A 26,237-nucleotide genomic window follows, 5' to 3' on the forward strand; every position below is an offset into this window, starting at 1 on the left:
GAAATTAAAGGAAATAAATAAACTAATAACCTCCATAAATCAGGACAATTCTTATAAATCGGGGATTAGTCTTTCTAATCTAATTTACATTTATACACAATTTCCTAATCTAATTAACAACTATACATAATTACATAAATATATACAAGATACTCCAAATAGGAAAATTCATATTTCTAACAAGTTCCACAATTATTTGGAGTTAATATTGTTTCCATTCATTGATCATGAATGCAAGAGAAACTGAGCTCGCTGAAGTTTGAATTGTTAAAAAAAAGAAGAAAAAAAAGTTGAAAACATTTTAAGTTCCAAATATACTTTTATTCTAAAAAACATCACAAAGCAGTTCTCTAAAAAGTTCTTAAACAAACCCTCGGGCTGTAAGGAATCATTGTAAGAAACTTCTTTGTGGTCTGTACATATTTGGATCGGAAAGGTTGAATGAAAGCCATGTATCAACAATGGAGTTGGTTGAAGAAGGGTTGGATGAATTGAAATAAATGTATTTCTTTTTAAGCCCCAATATATATATAAGTATTCAAAGGCCAAATATAACATATTTGGGAGACATCTCTAAAGCTCACAATGTCCATCAAGTGGCCATTGTGATTCAGAGCAATTAAAAATAATGCATGCCAATCTCAACTATGGCCTCATTCACATCATCCCAAGAATGCAGTTGTTCCACAAGTCCTGAATACAGTAAAACCCCTTTTTATCTGTGCTTGAATTCACTAGCAACTTCGAACTATCCACAACCTCTATGCCCACAAGTTTAACACAGCAACAACACAGGCCCCTGAAACTAACAACTCTAGCAGCAACCAGCAGCAGTAAGCAACATAGAAAGGAAAGGGCCTCAAGCAGCTACACACTCAACACTAACATAGAGAGCAAGAGAAGATTACCAGCAGCAGCCATAAGAGCCTAGAAGAAACCCCAACAGCAGTCAAAAAACCCTAGCAATGATCCAGCGAAAGAAGGCTGCATTCAGTCTTTCTAGGAATATTCACCATAGTCAGGAATAGCACAGATAATTCCGAGCTAAGCAAGGTACCTTCCAAAATCTGATTATTATTGCAGCAAGTGTAATTAAATCAACTTACACAACCTTGAATGACATAATTATACTTTGCACTTCCAAATATATTTATCCTTGTGAAAAGAAGAAAAAAACATTTAAGATTTGTTTCCAGAACATAATGCAGTGCAGTAATCAATTGATTGTTTGCAACCTGTGTTCCTACAAACAATCTTCTTAGGGTACACTCCCCAAATTATTTATACATCTAATTCTAACATATCGACAGTGGTTCTCTCTGAAGGCGTGTGTCTAATGATACTGCAGTTGGGTAATTGTGGATTCAATCAGGTCACATGAGAAAAAGATTTTGTGATATAAGGAATCACATTATACTATCCGCGTTATTATGTTTGTCTTGTAAAACCCTTCACCTCTCAGCACATCTGCTTTGTGTTGACTTGGTTATTATTCCTACAAAGCCCAATGGGGTTTGCTACACATCATGAAACAGCCTCCTTATCTGGTCGACATTTGCAAGCATCAATGTAATTGGGCATCGCTTATACTGTTGCCATGTGAATCAAAAACAAAAGATACATGAGATAAATATATTCATCTGTTAAGAAAAACATATTCCACCCAAGTAGGAGAGGAAGTTAAACTACAAAGCATGGAGTAACAAAATAATAGTCAACCAAAACAAGAAGCAAAATCGAGCCCTTTCAGAACTTGTATGCGCCAGGTGCTGATCTCGGTTTGAAACAGGATTTAGTGATTTTACCCTACTAAAAATCCAAAACTTGAGAAAAACCTAATAAAAGAAAGCCCCCTACCAATTGGAAAGATTATGCTTTTAGGTTTTCTTGTGGATGGGTAAGATAATGGTGGATAAATCGAACTCACATTAAGATATAAATAGCTGGTTCAGCTACAGAAGAAACCATGACTTCAGTTTGAGAAATAGGCTAAGGTGATGTATGCATATCCTAATGGGGAATCTGTGAGGAGATAGCTGAAACGATAAATTATTGACAATTTCAAGACAAATGGGCGATGCAGAAGCATACACTTCACATATTTATTTATTCATGTAAGTATTATATACACATGCATATGTACATATGTGTATAACGATTTAACATTTTGCAGCACCATATGGAAGAATAATTTTTGTCCTGAGATTTCCCTAGTGGTTTCCATAAGTTTGGAAAATGGGCTCAGGGGAAGCAGGATTTTCCTGAAAGATTCCAGAAACCATGTAAAACCAAATTTGTTGTTTAAATTACAAACAGATTTGTTTATATCAAGCAGATATGTTTAGTCACAATAATGCAGTGAATTTTAGAACCTGATTTCATAAGTAGTCATATTATTGCTTGCTTAGAATTAATTTGATTTATAGTTACCCATTTAACAATGTAATATCATAAATAAGATTCTAAGCTTAAAACAGGAACAGGTGAAAGAAAATCTGGAAAAAGGGACTCATTCTGCAGCATCTTCTAAGCCTTTCTTTTTTTCAATACTCACACCACCCCCTTTAACAAATCTTCTCATTAACACAAAAAATAAAATTCCATTTCAAGAGGAAATAGTCAACTGAAAAGAAACTGGAGACCTCACCTGAGAAACATACTTAAATATGCAAGCATAGCAGAAGACAAACCCTGATACAGCAACTACTGATGGATTTGTACGCTTCTGTGAGCATAGAGGGCATATTGTTCTATCAGATGGGAGTGGAATCCCCTCTTTAGCAACCTGTTTTCAAGATGGATTAGAAACTATCACAAATTAACCATTGAATTTGTTTAATTAACATGGCAACATAAGTGTTTTTCTTCTAACTTCTTCTGGAAATATTAACCCTCTGACCAACTGGCTTCTGAAAATCATCTAAATTCACAAAAAAGAAAAAAAAAATCCAGAAACATTTGCAACAAAAATATATGGAAGTTTTGGCCTTCTTTGATTAATTATTGTTATTATTATTTTGGTACACTATTCATTTTCATTCACTGAAACAAAAATGTTATGGAAAATAGGTCGTCTTCTCTTCAACCGTGAAATATATTTTCAAACTACTTAAAATAGGGAAATAGAAAGTTTGATATACATGCATAGAAATGGAGGGAGGTGGATTATGGAGGAAAAGAGATAGATTGGAAGCATATTAAAGAAATGACTCACCTTTGGAGGTGGAGGGGGAGGTGGTGGGGGGTATACAGTTGGAGCTGACATTCTTTCCTCAGCAGATTGGTACCACCACTCCATCATCTGAGTAGTTCAAATCAATAGCATGTCAATGGAAAACTAGATCTACAAAACATGTTAAACAGCAAGAACAGAATCCTACCATGATTATAACTCATGTCAAAATGCATAAACATAAATATGTGTCCAAGAACCAATAAGAGAATTTTATGAAATCAATTTAGTTCCCTAATGACATTACATACAGGTTTGGGTACATAATACAACATGATCATTTTTTTTTTTTAAGACAATTGATAAAGTATTAACATCATTAGTATGTAAGGCCTCACTCACTTTAAAGAAGAATACTGCTGCAATTAGCCCAGTTTGTGCATAGTCAAGCATAGTATAGGTGCAGCTGAGCAGTGCTCCTTGCAATGCCTGGATTGTAAAATTTGGTCAAACAATCTTGATCCACATAATAGTTAGAACTATTCCTATGATAACAACATGATAGAGAACTCCATTTCTTGCTAATACTGTCAAGCATGTAAAAAAATAGAAAAGAATAACGACCAAAATAGAAAAAATATCCAACTGCCTGATAGCCTTATTTACCTTCACCTAAAGAAATAATCTATTATTAATTACTTTACTAACAAAACATGGCAACTCAGTACCTTACCTTACATAACCAGGAACACAGTTGTGTGACTCCATAGTGAGCAGGGTCATAATTTCTCTTCACCATTTTATGAGTTTTCAGTATGAATGGGCAGTTTAACATATCTACCAATATCACTAACATATCAACTAAATTTTGGTGATCCCCACTAAGAAGAAAGGGTAAATTCTTTATGCTTATAGCATCTGGAAACTCAGTATCATGCATAACCAGGAAAAAAAAAAAAAAAAGGCTGTACATAATATGCATGGCACAATTTTGGTTTCGTTAGACACAAGTTCAAAATGTAAGAAATTTATTAATTTTCCATCTAGATAGTCAATGTGAATTGACAGTTATTTTGCTAATGGATCAACTACCTGATCAACTGAAGAAAGCCTTGGGCCCAACTCCCAACTATTTTAAGTCAACTGCAGGATTCAAAACCAATCTATCTAGAATCATACTTTTTGTTAAATCATATGCAAAATACTTCTTTGTGCCTCAATTCCCTTTGGTCCTCCCTAGTTCTTGCAACACCATCAACCATTCAGGCGAAGAAAAACTACCAAGTGGAACAAAACTGAAATTTGTATGCAAATGCCAAATGCTATCACAGGAGTAGCCATATGCTGGGGAAGCTTAAAACTAATGTAATACCTAAAATTTTTCCTTCACTCTTGAAAGAATGGTTCAGAGTTTTGTCCTTTCTTACATAGAAGGGGACACAGCTGACTTGAAACTTCTTAAGCCTATGACAATATCTTTCTTAAAAGGGGAAAAACAAATTCCATGTTTTACACTCACAAAGTACCCATACTCTTTGAGTTTTCAGACAAGAAAGAAAATATATTTTTTTTTAAAGAAATGAATGAGAAAAAAAAAAAAAAAAAAGATGAGGAAAAACAAAAATAAGTGATTCCTATGACTATGATTCTGTGCTCAGGCTTTCATTGTTTTACCTTACACCAATCCTCCTAGTTAATTACATATATTTAAGTAAAACATATAACATTTTTCCTCCCAAAATTTGCATTGCATTGCATTGAGAAGGAAAATTCACAATCTGTACAAAGGTAGAGAGCACTTTATTTAAAAAGTACTTTGGTAATGGATATGAACCAATCTCAAACCCCTAAAAATGATTGGCTATATTGGTGAAATTCTGAGTACACAGTAGAGTACCCATGGCAGTCAATAAATCAGCACCAAGAAATATGAAACTATCCTCGAAATTCTTATTTCAAGTTAAATTCATCAGAATAATATGCCCAAAGGCAAGGGAAAAGACCACTACTAACCATTAATAATTATGGGATACACTTTTTGACTTTTAAGTAGAAGCAAACCAATGAATGGCCATCAACTTTTTTTTATTCCTAATCAGTACCCAAAATCTTCCAAAGAAAGAAAACATTCAATATTCTAAATTAGCAAATAAATACTTTCAACCAAAATTAGCAAAAATTTATGCCAGAATTAAACCTCAATAGCCTCTGCTGACAAATATTTTCCACCAAAATTAAACCTCAATTCTGTTTGGACAATCTGTCCAGGTCCTGAATTTGAATAACCTTACAAAAGCTAGCCACAAAGCTGATCACTACAAGCAATGTTGATGACATCACCACATTCACTGTTAGTAATAGGACTGAGTAACTGGAAAAGAAAAGATCAAAAAACCAACACAACACCAATAATATTGATAATAAGTTCTACAGATATAAGTGATTCATAAACTTGATGCAACTCAAAGTTCATGAGCAATAGCAGATGGTATACTATAGACCACGTACACAAATTTTGATAGTCTGCCAGTGCCTGTATCTGGAAGACAACTTACCCTAGGAAAGGAACTGTAGACCAGTACCACCATTCTATATAAACAGTGTTCTAAACTCTCAGAATGATATAACCGTTGTTGGTTGCTACTGCTACTTATTCATAGTTTTAAAAGGCTCAAGGCGCACCAAGGCGCAAACTAGTCCTGGAGCCTGAGGCGCAAGGCGCATCTAAGGCGCGGGCTTTAGTGAAGTGAGGCGCACCCTAATTTACATATATATTTTTATATAATATAATCAAATTTAACAATCATTTATTTGTCCTAAACACATAAATCATCAAATATCATCCAAAACTTCAATTTAATAAACAAAAAACATAAAAATAAAGAACTCCAAGCATAAAAACAAATCCAAATCCATATTGCTAATTGCCTAATACATATCCAAATCCAAAGTTTCCAAACCTAAAGGTCCAAAACATGAAATTTGTCCACAATTCAAAAACATCATTAAAAAACACTTAAATCACAAATTTGTCCACAACAAGCAATCATCACTCCTCCTCTAAATCAACAAAATCATCATCATCATCATTTCCATCACCACATTTGTAGCCTTCCCCATCTTCTTCATCTGCTGAATCAACCATGTCTCCATCTTCATCTTCATCTATTAGTGAATAAGAAGGCAAAGTTCTAGAACTTGAAGCTATCCCCCTTGTTGGTGGTATTATGCTTGAGCTTGCTCTAGCTCTAGCTCTAGTATCAAACCTGGCCTCCTCAGCTCCAGCAGCTCTAGCAACATCACCCCATGTCAAATTGTCATCATCAAATACAAAATCATCTTGTGCACCTCCATGAGAATCCTCATCTTCCATTCTCCCTATCAACCATTCATTGCTATCATCTATATCTTTCAAGGAAATTGGGTCAATGGTGTTACGTTCATTGTATCTTCTCTTCAAGGCTCGATTATACTTGATGTACACCAAATCATTCAAGCGTTGATGATCTAACCTATTTCTCCTCTTGCTATGAATCTGCAAAAATTCATAAGCTCATAAATATATTTTAAAATTTTAACTTTTAAGTTACATTCAAGACTCTATTAGACTATTACTTGTAATTATTTTGGATTTGGTCACTCACATTCTCAAAGATGCTCCAATTCCGTTCACAACCTGATGCACTGCATGTTAAGTTGAGGACTTTCATTGCAAACTTTTGCAAATTTGGAGCTGAAGCTCCATATGCAGCCCACCATTCAGCTGTAGTATAGATATTAACAATTTAGTGAAACAATTCACCTATTTTAGCAAAAATACAATCTAATCATTTAAATAACTAACCTGGTGCTCTAGTCTTTCTTGTCCTAACAGCTAACTCATTCCCGAATAGTCCTTGGGCATTTGTGAACAAACTCACTTCGGCCACAACTTTTTCTTGCTTAGCAGGGTCTCTTGTTAGCCTTAAGATGCATTTATACAAATCACTCATAATCTCGGCATCATGCTCTATTTCTGGCTTATCATAGAAGAATTCCGGGTTCAAAAAGTACCCTGCTGCATGCAAAGGCCGATGAAGCTGAATCTCCCACCTCTTATCAATGATGTTGAAGATTTCTTTGTACTTCTCTTCATTTCCATTAAAACTTCTCACAATTGCATCCTTAGCTCTATTCATGGCCTCATAGATGTATCCCATAGGAGCTTTTTTTTCACCATCAACCAAACGAAGCACACGAACTAGGGGACCCGAAACCTTTAAGCAAAACACAATAGTGTTCCAAAATGAAGGCATTAGAACTATGTTGGCTATAGTTTTCCCCTTCTGCTCTTTTGCCCATTTACTATCTGACCAATCTGAACTTGTAAACATCTTCCTCAAATTGTTTTTTTGTTCATGCAATCGCGATAATGTGATGAAAGCAGTTGCAAACCGAGTCTTAGCAGGTCTAAGCAATTCCCTTTGTCCAGTAAACCGCCTCATCATGTTGAGTAGCCCTGAGCGATTATAAATATACCCATTTAGTGATATAGCCCTCTCCAATGTCCTCTTGATGTTTGGTAGCTTTCCAATATCTTCCAACATCAAGTCAAGGCAATGTGCAGCACATGGTGTCCAATACAAATGTGGACGCTTTAATTCTAACAACCTCCCTATATGAAATTGTAGATAATAAATTTACATAAGTTCTCAAGATAGATCATAGATAATTCAAATTTTAAAAGAAAATAAAAATTCAAGAAATAGTATTTATTACCTGCCATCACATAACTTGAGTGATTATCTGTTATAACTTGAATAACATTCTCTTCACCAACTTGCTCTACCCATTTGTCAAGTAACTCAAACATCTTTTCTCCCGTCTTAATCATTGAAGAAGCATCAATGGATTGCATGAACATGGTTCCCTTTGAACAATTAACCAAAAAGTTCACCAAAGTTCTCTCTTTCCTATCGGTCCATCCATCCGACATAAGTGAACATCCATTTTTCCCCCATTCCACCATATGATCTTTCATCAAATCTTTTGTGAGAGCCAATTCTTTCTTAAGGTTAGTAACTCTTACCTCATGAAAAGTTGGTCCCTTCATACCCACACCATATTGGCCAATAGCCTCAATCATTGGTTGGAAACTCGGATATGTGACTGCATTAAATGGAATAGCGGCCTCATACATCCATCTTGTGATAAGCGTGCAAGCTCTTTCTCTTGCTTCCTTTTTGTAGGCATCATTGATGGTAGTTTGATTCATCTTTCCACTCCTTTGATTTTGAACAACCATCTCTGCATTAGGAGTGAAAAAATGATCCATAGGACCTTTTTGTCTTGGTTTTTTTGAAGAAAACGTCCTACCACCACTTCCTCCTCGGTTACTACCTCCACTAGAAATGTTGGTGATATTCGTTCTACTATTAATCTCCTCACCAATATCTTCATCTTCCAAACCAAACAAATCTTCATTAACATATTCGCTCCCCATATTCATTTGCTCTTTTTGATTTTTCTTGGAAGTCATATACTCTTCCATTTCTTCTTTAACATGTTCCGGACATTTTCTACACTTTTTAGCATTTCTATATCCACCAACAAGATGTTGTTTGTGTCTATAGATGCCTCCTTTGGTTACTTTATCACAAAAAATGCATATGATGGTGTTCAAATCTTTTTCATTAACCAAACGACCATATTTCCACCCCGGATCTCTTCTTCCACTTGCACTAGAGTCCACTTGAGTCTCACTCTCATTATCCATCTTGCAAACAAATTATCTAATTCCACAATAAAATAATTATAATTAAATTAAGAAAAAAAATTGAAAAAAAAATGCATATCACATTATCAAATGTCACATTAACAACAAATATGCATGAGTGCTTTTTATTTATTTATTTTTATTTTGTTAAATTTTCATGTCAAAAACTCAAAATATAATATTTATATTTAAAAAAAAAAAATTACCAATGAGAGTTATGAGGTAAGAATGGAAAAAATTGCAGAAAAGTGAAGAAAAAAGAAAAATACCGAGGTCCGGAAGGTACGTTACTATTTCCCCTTTATTTTTCTCCTATTTTCCCCCTATTTTTCTTCTTCTTTTTCTTCTTCTTCTTCACTTCTCCAGCACGGAAGAGGCTAGGGCAAAAAATGGCAGTAGTCTCGGGTTGAAAAAGAGCAGAAAAGGGGGCTGGATGGAAGGAGATTTTATTTGTTAAAGAACAGGGTCCAAAACGACGTCGTTTTGGTCCCTGTTCACTTAAATGAACAGGCTCCAAAACGACGCCGTTTTGAGCACTGTGCACTTAAGTGCACAGTGACCAAAACGACGTCGTTTTGGTCACTGTTCACTTAAGTGCACAGTGCTCAAACGGCGTCGTTTTGGGCCGTTAAAATAAAAAAAAAAAACTAAAAAAACCCTAGGGCTGCTGCTGTCTCTGCAACCCGACTGAAGAAGAAGAAGAAGAAGAAGAAGAAGAAGAAGAAGAAGAAGAAGAAGGAGAAGGAGGGGCGTACCTGGTCGGGCGTCGGAGGCGACTCGGGCGACCGCCTCGCGCCTTGCTGGAGGCGCGCGCCTTGCGCGCCTAAGCGGCGCCTTCGTGAAGGGGCGTCGCCTCTCTTCAGGCGAGGCGCCGGAGGGTGGCGTCGCGCCGCCCCGAGCCTAGGCGCGCCTTAGGCGCGCCTTTCAGAACTATGTACTTATTTGCTACATCTCTCTTCTTTTTGTCCCACTGATGGTGGCATGCAATGGGAAATAAGAATAATTAAGACAGGTTGCAAAATGATTGTAGTGATCCTATAACCAAAACATCTAGTTTAATCAAATCAGGAAGAATGCCTTCTGGAAGGATGTTATCATCCTACCATTCCCTGTGTTGAACATTAAGAACAGAATTGAGAACAGGTGACCAAATACAATTTATGAACAGCAGAAGTGGTTTATAAATGTCATCCGAGATGGAGTTGCACAATTGAATTAGTCTTATTTTATACCAGTGAATACAAAAGAGAATTAAAGTCAAATTTAAGCAAATAAGATGATGTACCTTCAACCATGGAGGGCCACGAAGCCTATCACGTTCACGACTCCTTATCTTTGAAATCCTAGAAGAAGTATCCATCTACCTTGACATCAAAAAATGGTAAAGTTCAAAACTATGAGAAACAAAAATCAAATGAAAAGGAAAATTTCATTGTCTATCTAGCATACTGTAACAACATATGGAAGTGAACCTAGGGAACTTACAATTATGAGAATAGAAGAAACTTCAGTATGAGAATAGAAGAAACTTCAATATTGTTTGTATTGGGAAAAGAATATATCACTTAAGATGCAATTACTCTGTTTTATATATCAATGTATAATCTTTGTAGTTGCTTCACGCAATGCAACAGATCTATGCAATCCCATTTAAGCACACAACACTAAATTTTCCAATTCCTAAACAAATGACACAAATAACGCATCATCTTTTTAAAATAAACTTGTATTGCTTAGAAGAAGGCCCAAAGCCCATGAACCCATTAGGTGATACTGGAACTGAAAAAGCAGGAAAAGAAAAATTATAAATTCAAAGAATGCAACACATCTCATCTCCAAGAACAGTATTCAAACAGTTTTCGAGGGCATCTTTTTGTGCTCTCTGAGCACACCCTGTTTCAAAAGAACAGTTATTCAAACATGCTTAAACGAAAATTCGTTGAAAATGGTTCATATTTTCCTCTTCATTGATAATGCTTAACCAAATAGCATATTAAACTTATATACTGTTTTTCTGTTTTCTAATATAAGAAAATTGTTCTCAAATAACAGAATCAAACAAGTTAAAAGATGGAAATCCAAACCAATAATCATTCACCCTAACCCAAAGGTAAAAGCACTCAGAAAAAACTATCAACTTTGCCTAAGGAAGCTTTTTACCTTCAAAAATTCATATAACATGATATGTATATTAATTTATGGGTCCAGCTGCACAAGGCTTTTATTTAAAACTAAACAAAGAACAGGAAAAAAGGTAGTTTTCCCCTTTTTTTCTTTTTCTGCGTGGCAGTTGTCTGTGCTGTGACCATCAGAGACAAAGAAAAGAAACCAACCAGTGAAGATACAATATCAAAATATGGTCTTCTCTAAGGTCTGATTTGGTTCTCAAGATCTATGGGATTTGGAGAGTTGTTTGTGGTATTATCACCGTCATTTCAGATTTATCTGCAGAATATGGTTTCTCCAAAAAGTTACTAGTAGGAATCTCATGAGGTACCAGTTGTATTTTTTTTTTTCCAAGAAATTGTAATACCTCAAGTTCTAGGTAGAAGAAACTTGAGAGAACTTAGTAATTCTTTATTTCTGATTTAGCAGATGAGCAATTAGATTTGTAGTGTGGTTTTTCCCTCTTCATCAGTGTCCTGTGTTTGATTGGCCTTAAGAATATTTCATACACAACCTCTTAACTTCTTGATGCATTTTTGTGTGCTTTGAAGATGAAATTTTAGGTACCTGACATTTTCTTTAATTCATACACAGCCTCCCTTTTTGGCCCAACATAATATTTCCTTCCAAATGGAACAAAACATACATATGGAGTGCTACCCTCATTGCTCTTGTTGTCACTAATAATACTCTAACCCAAGAGAAAATATAATAACACCAACAGCATTAGCCAAATAATATCAAAAGGACAAAATAGAAGCTCAAAGATCAGATGCCACCCAACAGCAAAAGAAGAGATGATAAACCAATGTCATGTTCTCCTTACACTAGATGCCATGACCCACCAATTAGGGATGACCCATTTCAGCGTTTCTTTTTTGGGGGAACTTCTGGACATAGAAAGTATGCAGGCTTAAGTCAATTTTAGCCCAAGCTAGTTCACATCAAGTTCTGAGGACAAAGCCTTGCAAGTGAGCCATTCAAGATTTCTGGCATTACCAACATGCACACTTACAGACCATAACGTTAGGTGATTTAGTTCTAGCCATTAATCTTCCCCTATTGAGCCTATTAGCTCCTGGTTGACATGTCTTACTTCAGACCTATGATACATAGACAATTTAATTTCAACTAAAATACCCATCTCAACATGATACCACACAAGTGCGGTATTATTAATATTATTATGCATAGAAGTACATGAGAAGGATAAGGAGTCCTCCCCATAGTTACAAAAAGCTGATTAAAATGGCCAAACTCTACCACAATACGAGGAGACCTAGCCAACCAGTTTAGACTAAAAAGAAATACAAAAGCCTCTCCACTAGCCCACACAAAACTCCTCTCGTTGCTATTCAGACTCTTTTGTTCTACACGTTGAGAACCAATCAAGCTGAACAATATTGAGAGGAATGTCTTTAAAAGTAAATGTACAAGAGGCCAAAAAAGATGAATGAATCAAAGTGGATTATATCCCCCCCAAAGTGTCTCTGTAGCTCTCCACTTAGCATTTCTCTCCGCCACACAAACCACATCAGCGTGAGACAAGTGATTCGCCATAAGATCTTGCCTCTTAGGGAACTTCTGAAACCCTTAAATGAGATGGTCATCATGTCATATATGCTCCTAAGCTGAACCAATTCCAGCCTAGATTGTCTAAATAGATAGTTGTCATAGTTTCATAGTAACCAAACAATGTAAAAAAATATGATCAACTATTCTCAACTCCTTGAACATATTATGCACCAGTTAGGGCTAAGGGCATTGTAAGGTCTTGTCAAATGTAGTATGTCATTGATATTTACCTTTTATGTACCACAAGCCAAACACAGGCCTTGACCTTAGTTAGGGCTTTGGATTTCCATACAAGTTTGGCTAGAGAAAAGGGGCATAAATTTGATAGATTGGACAAGGCCACAAACAAACAATAAAAAAAAAATTACTAAGAACAAACCCAAGGAGGGTAAAGACCAACCTCTCGCATCTGCAAAGGATGAAGACAAATGCACATGATTGAGGGAAGACACAAGTCTTTCAAGGTCCTTAATCTCCAAATTAGCAAGGTTACAATAAAAATTAAGGTTCCAAGAAGAAAAGGAGAAGTTGTCAAGGATAACTGAGATGGAAAGGTTTTTCTTTATGATTACTCTGAAAAATCTTGGAAATTGACAACACAAAGGTTGATCCCCTCACCATAAATCTTCCCAAAAATAAATTCTCACTCACAACAAAGTGAGTTTTGGAAAAAAAAAAATATATATTAAAAAACCTATGCAAGGGTCTTCAAGGGGCACCGATGTGACCATCTAACTAGAATGTTCGTATTCCATTCATTAGGATATGTCTTATAGATGCTCAAAATGACTTGAGGCCAAAAGTCAAACCTTTCCCCTGGAAACCTCCCAAGCCTTTTCCCTAAGAGATCATGATTCCTCGAAGAAACCTTCCCTAACCCTAAACCTCTATACTCCTTAGGCTTACATGCTAGGTCCCAACTAATGAGGTGATCTCTTATCCAACCCCTAACCACAAGAAGTCTCTTTGCAATTTCTCAAAGCCTTGATGCCACTAATGTTGGAATCTTGAAAAGGGATAGGAAATAGCAAGGAATGTGGGACAAACAGGATTGGATTGGTGTTATTCTACTACTTAAAGACAAGTACGCTTTTTTCTACTCATCCAATCTCCTCAAAATTCTATAAATAACTGGATCATAAAATGTGTTTGCCTTCAAGTTTCCTCCTAATGGAAGACCCAAATAATTTAAAGGCTAGTTTGAGATTTTACAATCTAACATCGAAGCCAAACTAAAGCTTTGATCCTAACTCATGTTAATGCCACAAAAAGTGCTATTTTCTAAGTGATTTTTGGTTGTGGGATGCGCCCAAAAACCAACAAGATTAGTTTGAGGTTTTGCAAATCTACCATAGAAGCTCCAAAGAAAAATTGGTATCACTTGTAAATTGCAAAGGTGACACTCTAGCCTTACTCCTGCTCACAAGGAAACCCTCTACTAAGCCTCTCTCCCTTGCTCTTACCAGCATCCTACTTATTTGCATTATCTATTTCTTTTATTTTTTCTAAAATAATGCTTATGTTGCTTTAGATATATTTATTTCTATCTTTATCCCTTTCTTAATTTTTAAAAATTATACTCGATAATATAAAATAAACTATCATGAAAAATATAAAAAAAATTAAATTAATTTTTAACTCTTGTAATAAAAACTTAAATATTTCTTAATTTTTTTAAATTATATAAAATATAATAACAAAAAACAAATTCAAAACTTTCATATGATAAGAAATTAAATGAGTTATATTTTATCAATATCTAACCTATTAGAAAAATTTTATCACAAAATCAATATGATTTTTTTTAAAATTTAAACTAATCAAAGTTTACTAGTATAATCATCTTAAATATTTTTCCCAACATCCTATTAAAATAAAATAAAAACATGTAATAAACATGTTCTTCATGTATAATTAGTAGTAACATCAAAGTAAAATAAGCTTAGCATCTTACCAAAATAATATATATATATATATATATATATATATATATATATATATATAAAACAAACATATTCTTGAATTATAATTAACCATATAGCATTGTAAATGAGTCAATGACTTATCTTACTATACTTATATTTAGTGTCACTTTATTTTTAATTAATGTTGTATCCAATTACCTACATCTATAGTTGAAAACCTTCTCATCCAAATCCAATGTCATCATATTTTGGGATGCAAAGGATCCAACACCAAACATGTACCTGAACCCAAACCCATGTGACATAGCTTAAGACCCCCAAACCCAACCCCCACCCCCCCACCCACCCACACACACACACAAAAAAAAAAAAAGCAAGAAGGAATAGAGTATTATTTGACCAATTGATTGAGCTTTGTCGTCCATTGATTGAAGCCAGTTTTATTCATTCACTCAAAGGATTAATTCCTTAAAGTGAAATGTGATCAAGTTTATTGCTCATCATATTTGAGATGCACTCCTTCAACAAAACATCATATTCAATTTGAGTGTGGAATCAGAGTTTTAACCTCTCAATATCAAATTTTGAAAGAAAAAGGAATATCTCAAAGAAATTTTGTGTTCTGAGAAAAACAACCATTATCATCATTGTTTATGCTTATTGTGCTCATGCATAAGGATGGATTTGGTGTAACAAATTTGGTGGGTAGAAACTCTTTGAATAGTTCCATGTAATGGATCAAGGGTTTGGTTCATTATTAGATCATAGAAATGATCCATTATGAACTGGTTACAGCGTCTTCTACAAAAGTGGGATCAGATTAATCAACATTAAAGCTTTGAGTAAGTTGGATCTCTTTTTTACCTTATTTTAGACAATGTGCATTGTCTCTGAATTAGGTTCACTGTGGTTTTTCCTCTAGAAATTTCATGTCAAAAAATCCCTCAGGTCTATTGATTGTGTGAATGAAGATTCTTAGGAATTAGGATTAGATTGAAGACTGGCCTTCAATATGTTTTATCTAATTTGGTTCTTCTAGCTCAATGTAGTTTATTCAATATATTTCATCAATTTTCATTGGACTAGGTGATTCATTATCGATATAATAGATTTGTTCCAGATTGAAGACAGGTAATTTTCCTGATCAGGTAATTTTATCTGGACTATGCTACCAGATTTTTAATTGCTATCTGAGCAAGGTTCACTCATATGATACAATAATGTGAGAGTGATTCTATTCAACTAAATAGTTATGAATGCTCAACAAGTGGGCAATTCCATTTTTCTTATCCTTGATTATCAGATGAAAATAACTATACCTCTTACAGAGGTAAGACAAGGGCTTCCCTTAAATCTGTCTGTGAGATACCGCATACCATTACCCAATTTGGGAAAAAACCATTTATCATGAACCAAGGTGAAATTTCACTTCATTTGATCGTGGGCATGATTGGTACAGCTGCTGAAAAAGGCCTAATCACAATGAAGAGAAAGTGAATGTCACTGTCACTGTCACTGGAACCCTAATGCCCAAAATACCATCTTTGGTGTTGTCACAGCTAATAAACATTATTGAATTTCTACATGTGAGATAACTAACGAAACCGTGGGATATTCTTGAAATCAACCATGAGCAAACCAACAATGTGAAGATCTCCCAACCATCAAAAGCTGACCACTAAAATGAAAGATAGCATTTAGTGCATTTTATAACAAACTTAGTGACCATGAATTCTTGTCCAACCCTTAATGACAAATTTCCTGAAGCTAAAATATCAGGAAAAGGATTTAAAATCTCAACCCAAAAGATTCCAATCTAAAGCCACTGCTATGGTACAGAATAAACATAACGTTGATATTCTCAAGATTGAATTTAGACACATCCAATCAAAAAAAAAAAATTTAGACATTTGAATTTTTGTCCAAACAAACTAAGAAATAGTTAGGGCATTAGACATAAAAACTTCCCGAGAGGGCAACGATGAGTGTGAAGATGATCACTCCTGGTCATGACAATTTTGGATCTCTTTTCTAGGAGTCAGAAAATTTGATATGACAAAAGAGGTAAAAACTTAAAGGAGTCTTCTAAAAAGAGAGCCAAACCACAATCTAGGAGCAATAAAAAGGAGAAAAGTGAAAAGGGAGGAAACAAAAGCTAATGGTGCTTAGTTCTATAAGCATCAAAGTTATTGTCATACTGCTAGTTACTGTCCTGATAAAAAGTCCAAAAGAAAGCAAAGGCAAAGAAACGGCATGGTTTTTTATTGAGAGGATTTACCTGATGAAGCTGTTACTTTTAAGATGGTACTTGGTAGCATTTGAAATATCCAAAATCCTGAGACTAGATGCCATCTTATGTGTCACAAGTTTGAAAGCAAAGCTCCTTAACACTTTGTCTAAGCTAAGAGTTTCAATTTACAAGGAGAAGGATAAATGAATCATGCAGGTGGTGCAGAATTCTGACTATTGTCATAGCATTCATCATAGTCCTACTCTGATATCATGAGATGCAATAAGGCTAAAAGGTGGATTTACATAGGTTAAAGATAGCTTGAAGAAATGCTATAGATACAACACCAAAGATTTGTTATAAACCAATACACATACCCTTCTCATCCATGAGAATCAGCTCCTCTTAGTTGAAGTTAACAGCCAAAACATAACCAAATCAAAACAATGTGAGAGGAGTGTCAAAAACAAAAGTAGCCATTCACCATGCTGCCAAAAAAAAAAACATTTTCATTGCCATATTTATAAGTGCACTGATTACTACCTTGACTCCTCCATTCACCTCAAAAATCTAGAAGGGACCTCCACCAATAGCACTATTGATGAGTCCACTCAAAGCTTCCATAACAATAATGAGAAGTAACAGACACAAAGGATCTCTTTTTCACAAGTCCCTTTAACTTCTAAATTAAAAAATGAATGTAATTGTATACACAAAAACCCAAATCATTATTTATAAATCCACCTTATCTTATTATTAGGTTAGATGCAAAGGAATGTGTTTTTCCTTAAATACATATATATATATATATATATATATATATATATATATATATGGGAGAAAATGAGTGCTGCAACTAATCATAGTAAATGAGAAGCAAAGGATCTCCCATCTACAATAATGCAGATTTCTTTCCCTTCTTGTTTTTTTCCCTTTTCTTTCATTTGCATTTACTTATTTGTCTTCATTTCTATTTTAGTAACAATCTAACACTCAAGAGCATAAATAATTAAATATTTGCGTGTACATGATAACTTTTTAGAAATGCTACAAGAGATTTGATCGGTACCAAGACACTTAACCACAAAGGTATTCGACTTCAAATTAATCAACTTCTAGTATTTCAAAATAAAGTGGTATAATATAATAGACAACACCGATATAGAAAATTTTAGTAATAGCTTATCTATATGTAGCAAGTATGCAACTAAGTAGTCCAGAAAAATACTTTTTTTTTTTTTTTGATAAGTGAGAAAAATACATAAATAAACTGAAACAAATCCTTGAAATTATTTAACCAACAAAAAACTAATCCTATCTAAAAAAAGGAAAACTCATGGAAAATATATACCAGCTCTTGTCCTGTAGCTCGACACACATGAATCCCAAGAGCATGTAGTCCTAGAGAATAGAATCCAGTAGCATCCAACAAATATAACAGCTGATAGGCAAATGATAATCCTGCACAGCAAAAATCTAGCTCAGATTGGGGAAACAAAATGGAGATTCACATAACAAACATGTGAAGACAGACACAAGACCAAGCTAACATTTCCTAGCAAACATTATAAGGAAAACTACCGAGCACATTTCTTCAAGTGGAGATGTAATAAACAGCTCCAAAAAGCAGAAATTCCAATTATACCCCATAAGTGGAACTCTAAATAGCTAGAAGAGAAAAGATTCTTGAACACCTAACCATGGTTTCATTTCCTTTAATATTTATTAGTACTAAAAGGTGGAGTACCTTAACTATCTAGAAGGAGAGTGAAAAAGATCAATGGTTTTTCCAATTACATAATTCAGTCCTTAATAGCACATATGCATTTCTCTACCTGTTACCTTATATCCTAAAAATTAGCTTAAAAATGAAAATAACAAAATAAAAAGTTCAAACAAAATGCTAAGCTAAGCCAAACACTTGGACTTCCCTGTACATACACCAGAATTATAGATTTAATGGCAAAATAACTGCCATAAAGGTGACTATTACTGAAGAAGAAAAAGGAATAGCACACAAGGTGGAGATACCCTCACATGGAGAACAAAGAAAAAATGGCCTCTGCAACAATAAAGGAACAGAAGTATGGAGGTTATCCAGCAAACATAAGTCAGACTACAAAGGATCCTTACGTTTCTGGGAGCAAAACAAAGATTGGAAAAATAACAATAATTTGAGGGGAAATGCCTATGGGACCAATGTTAGCAGTGCTGATTCATATATTAGGCAAACATTAAAGAAAGTGACCCATAAATTTTCTTTTCCTTTGAAGCACATCGCAGTTGTAAATGGTATTAGCTGACTCCAATAAAAAATTTTCAACTTATGGTATTCATGCTTTCATCAAGTAACCACATAATCGACCTTTTTATATTGCACCAGGGAAGAAGGAAACTTAAATACCATAGCTAAATATTTATTCATAAAACAACAAGAGCATGGATCAAGTCATTCTTCTTCCCAATTAAGTTCCAATTTTGGTCACAGTTCAAATAGACAATATTGGTTCTTTAAATGAATGACAAACCTAAACCTTATCTGCACAAACCTTCATTGCCAGCATGAAGCCATGGGTAGAAAATGCCTATAAATTTTTGGAATCTCTTTGTCAATCGTGCTCTGACTGAAACTTCAACATCTGAAGCTCTTGTTGGAATGAGAGAACCCCTTTCTTCAGAAAAATAATCAGCATCATCAAATCTTTCATCACCATGACCCCATAAACTAGCTTGAAGTGTTGCTTCTCTTTCCTTGTTGTAGACTGAATGCAATTTTGATTTAAAATATGGCAAAACAACCTAAATCAATGCAACCAATTCCCAAAAGATCAGCTCTTTATCTCACCAGGGATTTAAAGGGGAAGAAATTAATTTACCATTCAATGATATTTAAAACTATTGATATACATAGTTCACTGTTTAAATGAATCAAGCCAAATAGCCATCTTGTAAATATAAAACTATAGGCAGATATAAGGTACAAAACTTTTCCATATTATCAGCCAATATACCTAAACAAGTACCAAATGAAAACAAACAATAGAAAAAACAAGATAATAATTAATTTTACCAAATTTCTCATAAGAAATCATGCTTATCATTGAGAATTTTCATTTATTTTGTATATAACATATCATCATTTTACTACATTTACGGATAAGGATAACTTATCTCTAGGTAATTTGCAGAAAATAAAACATGATCCAATGTGTGCCCAGTCTGATGTGTATTCTCATGTCAGATTCTCTGATATCTAAATATCATAACACAAGGATGCAACTGACTTGGCAAAGTTTCCAAGTGTTTTTTCTTCATTATCCTTTGACAAAATGGGGCGTCTATGACAGAGAATTTGAGATAGGCACTTCACTCATGTTCTTGCACACATCAACTAGGTATATGCCTGACAGCTGCCTGTTGGGGACATATTGTATCCCATACCAATACCCATGCCCATTACACTAGATATTGGGTTCTTCATCAATTTTAAAAATGCATCATTGCAACATGCTATACCACAAGTCAATTCAATCAAGATTAAAATTTGAGAGAAATTCATTTCCTTTTCAGTTAAGTGGCATGGATATTGACTTTTAAAACATGATTTTCTCTAGTCATTCAGGTTACCAGGGAGCTAAAGATAGAGAGCTAAAGATAATTGAGTTATTCACAAAACAACTTTATTAGGATAGAAGTTAACAGGGAAAGAGAATAGTTGTATTCAATGGAAGTGTTTTAAGAATTGTCAATTCTCTGTCTGTTCTTTCTTGGATGGGATCAAACTTTCAGCAACTCAAGTATGGGTCTGCTCAGCTCAACTCAAGTATCGGCTCTCTTATATGACTCGGGTAGAAGCGCACGGTGTTGGTGTTTGCCCAGCATTGGATTTGTTTGATCCTCAGATCTTAGGACACAGGGATAGGCTCAATTACTTAAGTTTTTTTCTCACTTATACCATAGTCCAACATGAAAAATATAACTGAAACAAAATGTCCAGTTTGAGCTTAAGATCAAACAATGAGCTAGGGATTCATTCTTCTTCTTTATTGGATACACCTATTGTTTGCATATCTGATTGACAGGCATTTTCAGACATATACCCATATTCAAACCCTTGTCCAGTCAAGATCAACACAGGTATTCATACATATTTTAAGTGTCCAAGCAACATAGGTGAACAGAAGCTGCACATATAAAACAATTCTCATATGAGTCTCCTCTTTTAATTTATAGGTGAGGAAGTTTCCCATGCAATTATGATCAGGATTTTGTTTTTTTTTTTTTTTTTTTTGTAATCATGGGGAGGACTCCTCATCCTTCTCATGTTTTCATTAATATAAATATATACATCTCTTGTTTTTGAGAAAAAAAAAAAATGTTTCCCATACAAAGAGCAGAATAGATCTAAGCTTCTCCTTGGTAACCAGGTAGAATCCAGTAATTAATCAATAACAGAAATTTCAACCTTTTACATCAAAGTAGTATTTTTTTTTCTTTTATGGGTAAAAAATGAAGGTAGATTGTACCAGAAATAAAACCGAGAGGCGTTTTTGATACTTTTCTAATCCAGAGTGATGAATCACATCGCTGGAGTCTGAAAGAGTATTATCCTTCTTCACTCTTATCCTTACAGCTCTCCTCCGCAAGCCATATAGAGACTCAGAAAAAGAAGCATCTGAAGAAAATCAAGAGCAAAAAGAAAACAAAAAATAAAAAGGAAGAAGAAGAAGAAGAGGTAAGAAAATAGTCATATTTGAAACGAATTTGAACCATGATACATCCAATTGAAAAGATCCAAATCCATAACTCAGTACAATAGATACACAGTAGTAATGGGAGAAGCATTTTAGCTGAGAACGAGAAAGCGTAAAAGGGTGGAAAGGTGGCTGCTTATATCTGGATCAGACTTGAGACCCAATTTGCAGTTTGTCAGTGAAAATGTTCACTTCCAACAAGTCTTTGTTTTAACAATCATATATGTAAGAGGGATTGCCATCACCATTCCTTTCTTACGTTTTTTTCCCTTTCATTCATTTTTTTGCATGAGAAGGCTCAACAGAATAGCAGGAAATTTTAGAAACCATATTTGAGCTTTCTTTTGCTGATGAAACAATAGAAAAATGCCCAACTACCAACAAAGGAGTAAATGCATAAGAAAAGACCAGAAGTCTCCAGATCTCTATTGAAATGGAGAAAATATACCATGGGATACCTGGCAAAGAAATGATTCCATACAATCGATGTGCCATATCAAGGACATAAATGCTGCTGAATGACTAACTTGACAAAAAAGGGAGGTAAGTCAATGGTCAGTCATCACGAGTCACTGCTCTGTTTTTATTTGAATCAGCTCAATAAATACCACTAGCACTGCTGTGGAACATGGATATACCAGGGAACCCATCCTTCAACTTCATGTAGTTTGCTCATATCACATTTCAACCACCATAGAGCACCTATCATCCATTACTTCCATGAGATGTATCTCTCATATATCCATTCCATCCCAACGAGATCATTCCTTTACATCTCCCCACAGAGGGCAATTGGCATAAGACAAATATGTGTGGAATCAAGAAATTCAGAGTTGTTTACACAATCATATGTATGACTTCACAATTCCTAGTGACCATCATCCTCTACCATCCTGCCATATTAAGGAGGTGAGAGGGAGGGTTAAGCACACACATCCCCTTTTCTATCCCCGTCTAATCTCCTTTAGCATTCTCACCTGTTGGGGGAAGAGAGTGAGAGAGAGAGATGCCTAAAGCCAAAGAAATCCCATTTTCCATGTCCATCTAATCTCCTCTAGCATTGTCACCTCCTAGAGCTCTTCATCTTGATGTTCCTCAACAAACACTGGTGACTTTAATTAACTCTTCGAGGGAGAGAGGAGTTTTCTATCTCCAGCTAATCTCCTCTAGCAATGTCGCCTTTGGGAGCTCTTCATTTTGATGCTCCTCAACAGGCATTTGTGGCTTATGTACCTCTTTGTGTGTGTGTGTGTGAGAGAGAGAGAGACAGACAGCGAGGACATCTCAATCTAATCACCTCTAGCAATGTCACCAGCTGGAGTTCTTCATATTGATGACGCCCCTCAACAGACATTGGTGACTTACTACCTCTATAAGAGGGGGAGAGAGAGAGAGAGAGAGAGAGAGAGAGAGGGAGAGAGAGAGATGCAACCTTAAGCCAAAGACATCCAGTTTTCTGTTTCCACCAAATATCCTCAACAATTGTTACCATTTAGAGCTCTCCATCTTAATGCTCCTCATTAGACATTGGTGACTTCTGCTTTCTTTTCTGTAGAGCCCATTGATCTCCAATAAATTACCTCTTTTTTAAACTCATTATATCAATGCTTCTCTCTATGCTTAACTTATGCAATAAATATTTTCTGGAAGGCTGACATTTTACATAGTGTACTGTCCAACTCTGTGGCTTTGATACTATATATTACTTTATTATTTTTACATTGTTGATTACAACTTCTTTATACACCATATTGAAGAACACACTCTTTTGCATGGCATGAACAGGCAAAAAGTGAATGCAGATACGGATATCAAATTTGTGCACCTAGATCACAAAAAAAAACAAAGAGCTAGCTTAGCAAGCAGGTGAACTGCATCAACTAGACTGAAGTTCTATTGCTGTAATACCATTTAGAAGATGCCTTTCTGAGACATCCAATACACAGCAGATATAAAATGTCATAGATGAACTTTTACTAGTATTTTAACATTCATAAATCACATGATGTTTAAAAGTAACATGTAGAGGATAAGTGATTTCAGATAAACTCAAGAACTTGTCAAAGCAAGAAGTTGTCCATAACAAATAAAAACTAGTCAAACAAACAACAGTTAGAGGCCAATACAAACAAGAAAATAAGCACTCTTTAGGGTTTCTTATTACAGCTGTGTAAAATTGACTTGAGTACATGTGTTGGATTCTGGCATGTATCTATGTGTCAGATCCATCAAATTCCCCAATCTTTGGACACAGGGGCATAACTGAATTATCTAAGAGCCCGGTCTTTTTGCTTCTGTATGCTAAAACTAAGTGTAACAGTAACATATCATATCTGACATGAGTGCTTCACTCACATTCAAATATACATGCATCAGAGATAAATGCCATACAATATATAGTACATTTTTTTCTAAAATTATAGAACCTCAGTTTCACATGGTAGATTCAGATGCATCATCAGAAAAAAGAACAAAACATAGTTCCTTGCATTTGTCAATAAAAACCAGCAGCATGAAACTCAAAATCGGCATAGAAGGAAGAAAACCTGTAGTTCTTAAACTATGAGACTCAAGAACCAGCATCAATAAGGCAAAGAACTCGTCTTCATAGTCTAACACCCTATGGAGAAACGGTCTTCTTAATGCCAACACCTGCGAGCGTACACATAACATAAACCCTAACGTTCAGGATTAAAAACAACGAAGCTCTGAAACTGTATCACACATCAAATAGCATTCAATCCAAAAATTGGAAATGCAACAGAATCACCAAAACAAAATATAAAAAATTCAATTAAATCCCCCAAAAAAAATTTGAAAAACCCCTGTACAAAACAAGTATACCCATTTCATATTCTGTGAAACGGAATTGGGAAATCATCCCAGAAGTTGAACTTTTTCTGAATCATACAATTAAATGGTAAAGATGACTGAAATGAAAGGAAATGAAAGAGAAGAAATTGGGTATGTATGAAAAGATTACACCGATAGAGTAGGTGAGGGCGGCTCTGAGACTAGCGGGAAGCTGCTGAGCGGCGGACATCTCGAAGAAGGTGGGACGAGCCCCTTGCCCTCCCACTTGGAACAACATCTCTCTATCTTCGTTTCTCTTCTTCTAAGCTCTCAACTCCACATCCCCTTACAGGCCTTTCTTCAACCTCCTGATGGAACTGTTGGGAAGAATAAGATAAGGGAAGAAATGGGTAATTTTGTTATTTCTGGAAACTTGAGGGACGAACATGTAATAAGAAATCTACAAGAAAATGCTTTAAATTTTGCAACGTTGATTCAATTTTGGCTTTCTAAATTTAAAGATTTTTCCTAATGTTTTTCTATTACTTTTTAATACTTTTAAAATAAGAAAGTTTTTCTATCTTTTTGTATCACTTCCAAAATTGACACCAAAACCAGAATAGCACCATGAATCAGTGGCAAACTGTGATACCTAGTTTTTTTTTCTTTTTAATCACTTTTTTAGAAAATTACAAACCTCACTTGTTTTGGAAATCATAAACTAGTTGAGGGTGCTTGTGTTTTTGGCTTTTTACTTAAAACAATTTGTTTCTAGAATTTAAATTATTTGTTTTTCTACTTTTTCATGATTTATTAAAAAAATTTTACTAAATAGAAAAAACTAAAATATGTAACTTTTTCTTAATATAAAAAATAACATATTGGTTTTTTTTTATTTTTTAATACTTAATAGAAATAAAATAATACAAAAATAAACAACTTAATATTTAACACTATTAAGTATTAAGGTTCTATTTAGAATTAAGTAAAAAAACAAACACCGGATGGTCTTTGTTTTTTTGGCTTTTTACTGAAAACCATTTAGTTTTAGAATTTAAGTTGTTTGTTTTTTTACTTTTTCATGACTTATTATAAACTTTTTACCAAATAGAAAAAGCCAAAATATGTGGCTTTTTCTAAATAGAAAAAATAACACAATTATTTTTTTTACTTTTTAATACTTAATAGAAATAAAATACTACAAAAACAAACAACCTAGTATTTAATACTATTAAGTATTAAGGTTCTATTTAGAATTAAGTAAAAAAACAAACACCACCAGTGTTTGACTTAATAACTTAAAGTAACTTAATAATTTAATTTAATTAATTAAATAAATTAAATATATTTGATAAATTAATGGTATGACTTAAAGTAAAAAAATAATTTTAAGTGATAAGTAAAAATAATTAATTTATTATTAAGTTTAAATCTTTATTTTACATTTTTTATTTCGTTTGCCCTAATTACTTTCACTATCTCTTTTGTTATTCATAACTTTCAATGTTACTCAATCTCTTTGACCCTAATTATAATTTATGAGGGTAAAGATGTCAATTTAATGATTTAAAATATGCTTTGAGTTAATTTTATCAAATAATTTTAATACTTCAAATAAGAATTAAATGATAAGTTTTAAGTAAATAATTTAAGTATAATTTAACTTAAAATCAACATATTCAAATACGACCTTAATGTTGTAGCAAAACATATTGGAATCAAATGTTTATTTTAATCTTGGATTTTGGACAATAAAAGGATTTGAAGATTCGAGTATTAACTCATTTACATTTCAATTGCATTTATTATCTTGTTAGAAGAGTGTTGGTGCAACCTATCTAATTTATGTAGAAATGAATTTTAAGCT

The 26,237-nt window shown here is 34.2% G+C and overlaps 2 protein-coding genes across 3 annotated transcripts; both read right to left on the reverse strand.

The window, feature by feature from the left end:
- Positions 1–1,054: 1,054 nt before the first annotated feature.
- On the reverse strand, positions 1,055–24,888 carry LOC100257920 (peroxisome biogenesis protein 12). Its single transcript, XM_002264947.5, has 10 exons — positions 24,561–24,888; positions 24,124–24,229; positions 21,350–21,498; positions 19,373–19,622; positions 18,175–18,284; positions 10,213–10,287; positions 3,575–3,661; positions 3,215–3,301; positions 2,648–2,785; positions 1,055–1,589 (listed from the first exon to the last, which is right to left on the reverse strand). The coding sequence occupies exons 1-10, from the start codon at positions 24,666–24,668 to the stop codon at positions 1,518–1,520; spliced, it is 1,182 nt and encodes a 393-aa protein (XP_002264983.1). The 5' UTR covers positions 24,669–24,888; the 3' UTR covers positions 1,055–1,517.
- Positions 6,068–9,765, reverse strand: LOC132255015 (uncharacterized). 2 transcript variants are annotated; one of them, XM_059742407.1, is made up of 5 exons: positions 9,683–9,765; positions 7,931–8,943; positions 7,017–7,826; positions 6,817–6,935; positions 6,068–6,707 (listed from the first exon to the last, which is right to left on the reverse strand). In XM_059742407.1, the coding sequence occupies exons 2-5, from the start codon at positions 8,925–8,927 to the stop codon at positions 6,222–6,224; spliced, it is 2,412 nt and encodes an 803-aa protein (XP_059598390.1). In that variant the 5' UTR covers positions 8,928–8,943; positions 9,683–9,765; the 3' UTR covers positions 6,068–6,221. The 2 variants fall into 2 exon arrangements, with proteins under 2 accessions (XP_059598390.1, XP_059598389.1); XM_059742406.1 differs by lacking the exon at positions 9,683–9,765 and adding an exon at positions 9,197–9,625.
- Positions 24,889–26,237: the final 1,349 nt, after the last annotated feature.

This window comes from Vitis vinifera, chromosome 14 (genome assembly GCF_030704535.1).
Source record: "Vitis vinifera cultivar Pinot Noir 40024 chromosome 14, ASM3070453v1".
NCBI lineage: Eukaryota > Viridiplantae > Streptophyta > Magnoliopsida > Vitales > Vitaceae > Vitis > Vitis vinifera.

Excerpts from the sequence above, each read along its gene's own strand:
- LOC132255015 (XM_059742407.1), bottom strand. The coding sequence starts at position 8,927 with ATGGATAATGAGAGTGAGACTCAAGTGGACTCTAGTGCAAGTGGAAGA. Across the intron at positions 7,827-7,930 it reads CTCAAGTTATGTGATGGCAG|GGAGGTTGTTAGAATTAAAG; the intron begins GTAATAAATACT and ends AATTTCATATAG. Across the intron at positions 6,936-7,016 it reads AAGAAAGACTAGAGCACCAG|CTGAATGGTGGGCTGCATAT; the intron begins GTTAGTTATTTA and ends TCTATACTACAG.
- LOC100257920 (XM_002264947.5), bottom strand. The coding sequence starts at position 24,668 with ATGTTGTTCCAAGTGGGAGGGCAAGGGGCTCGTCCCACCTTCTTCGAG. Across the intron at positions 24,230-24,560 it reads CCCTCACCTACTCTATCGGT|GTGTTGGCATTAAGAAGACC; the intron begins GTAATCTTTTCA and ends GTACGCTCGCAG. Across the intron at positions 18,285-19,372 it reads GCTTCATGCTGGCAATGAAG|GATTATCATTTGCCTATCAG; the intron begins GTTTGTGCAGAT and ends TTTGCTGTGCAG.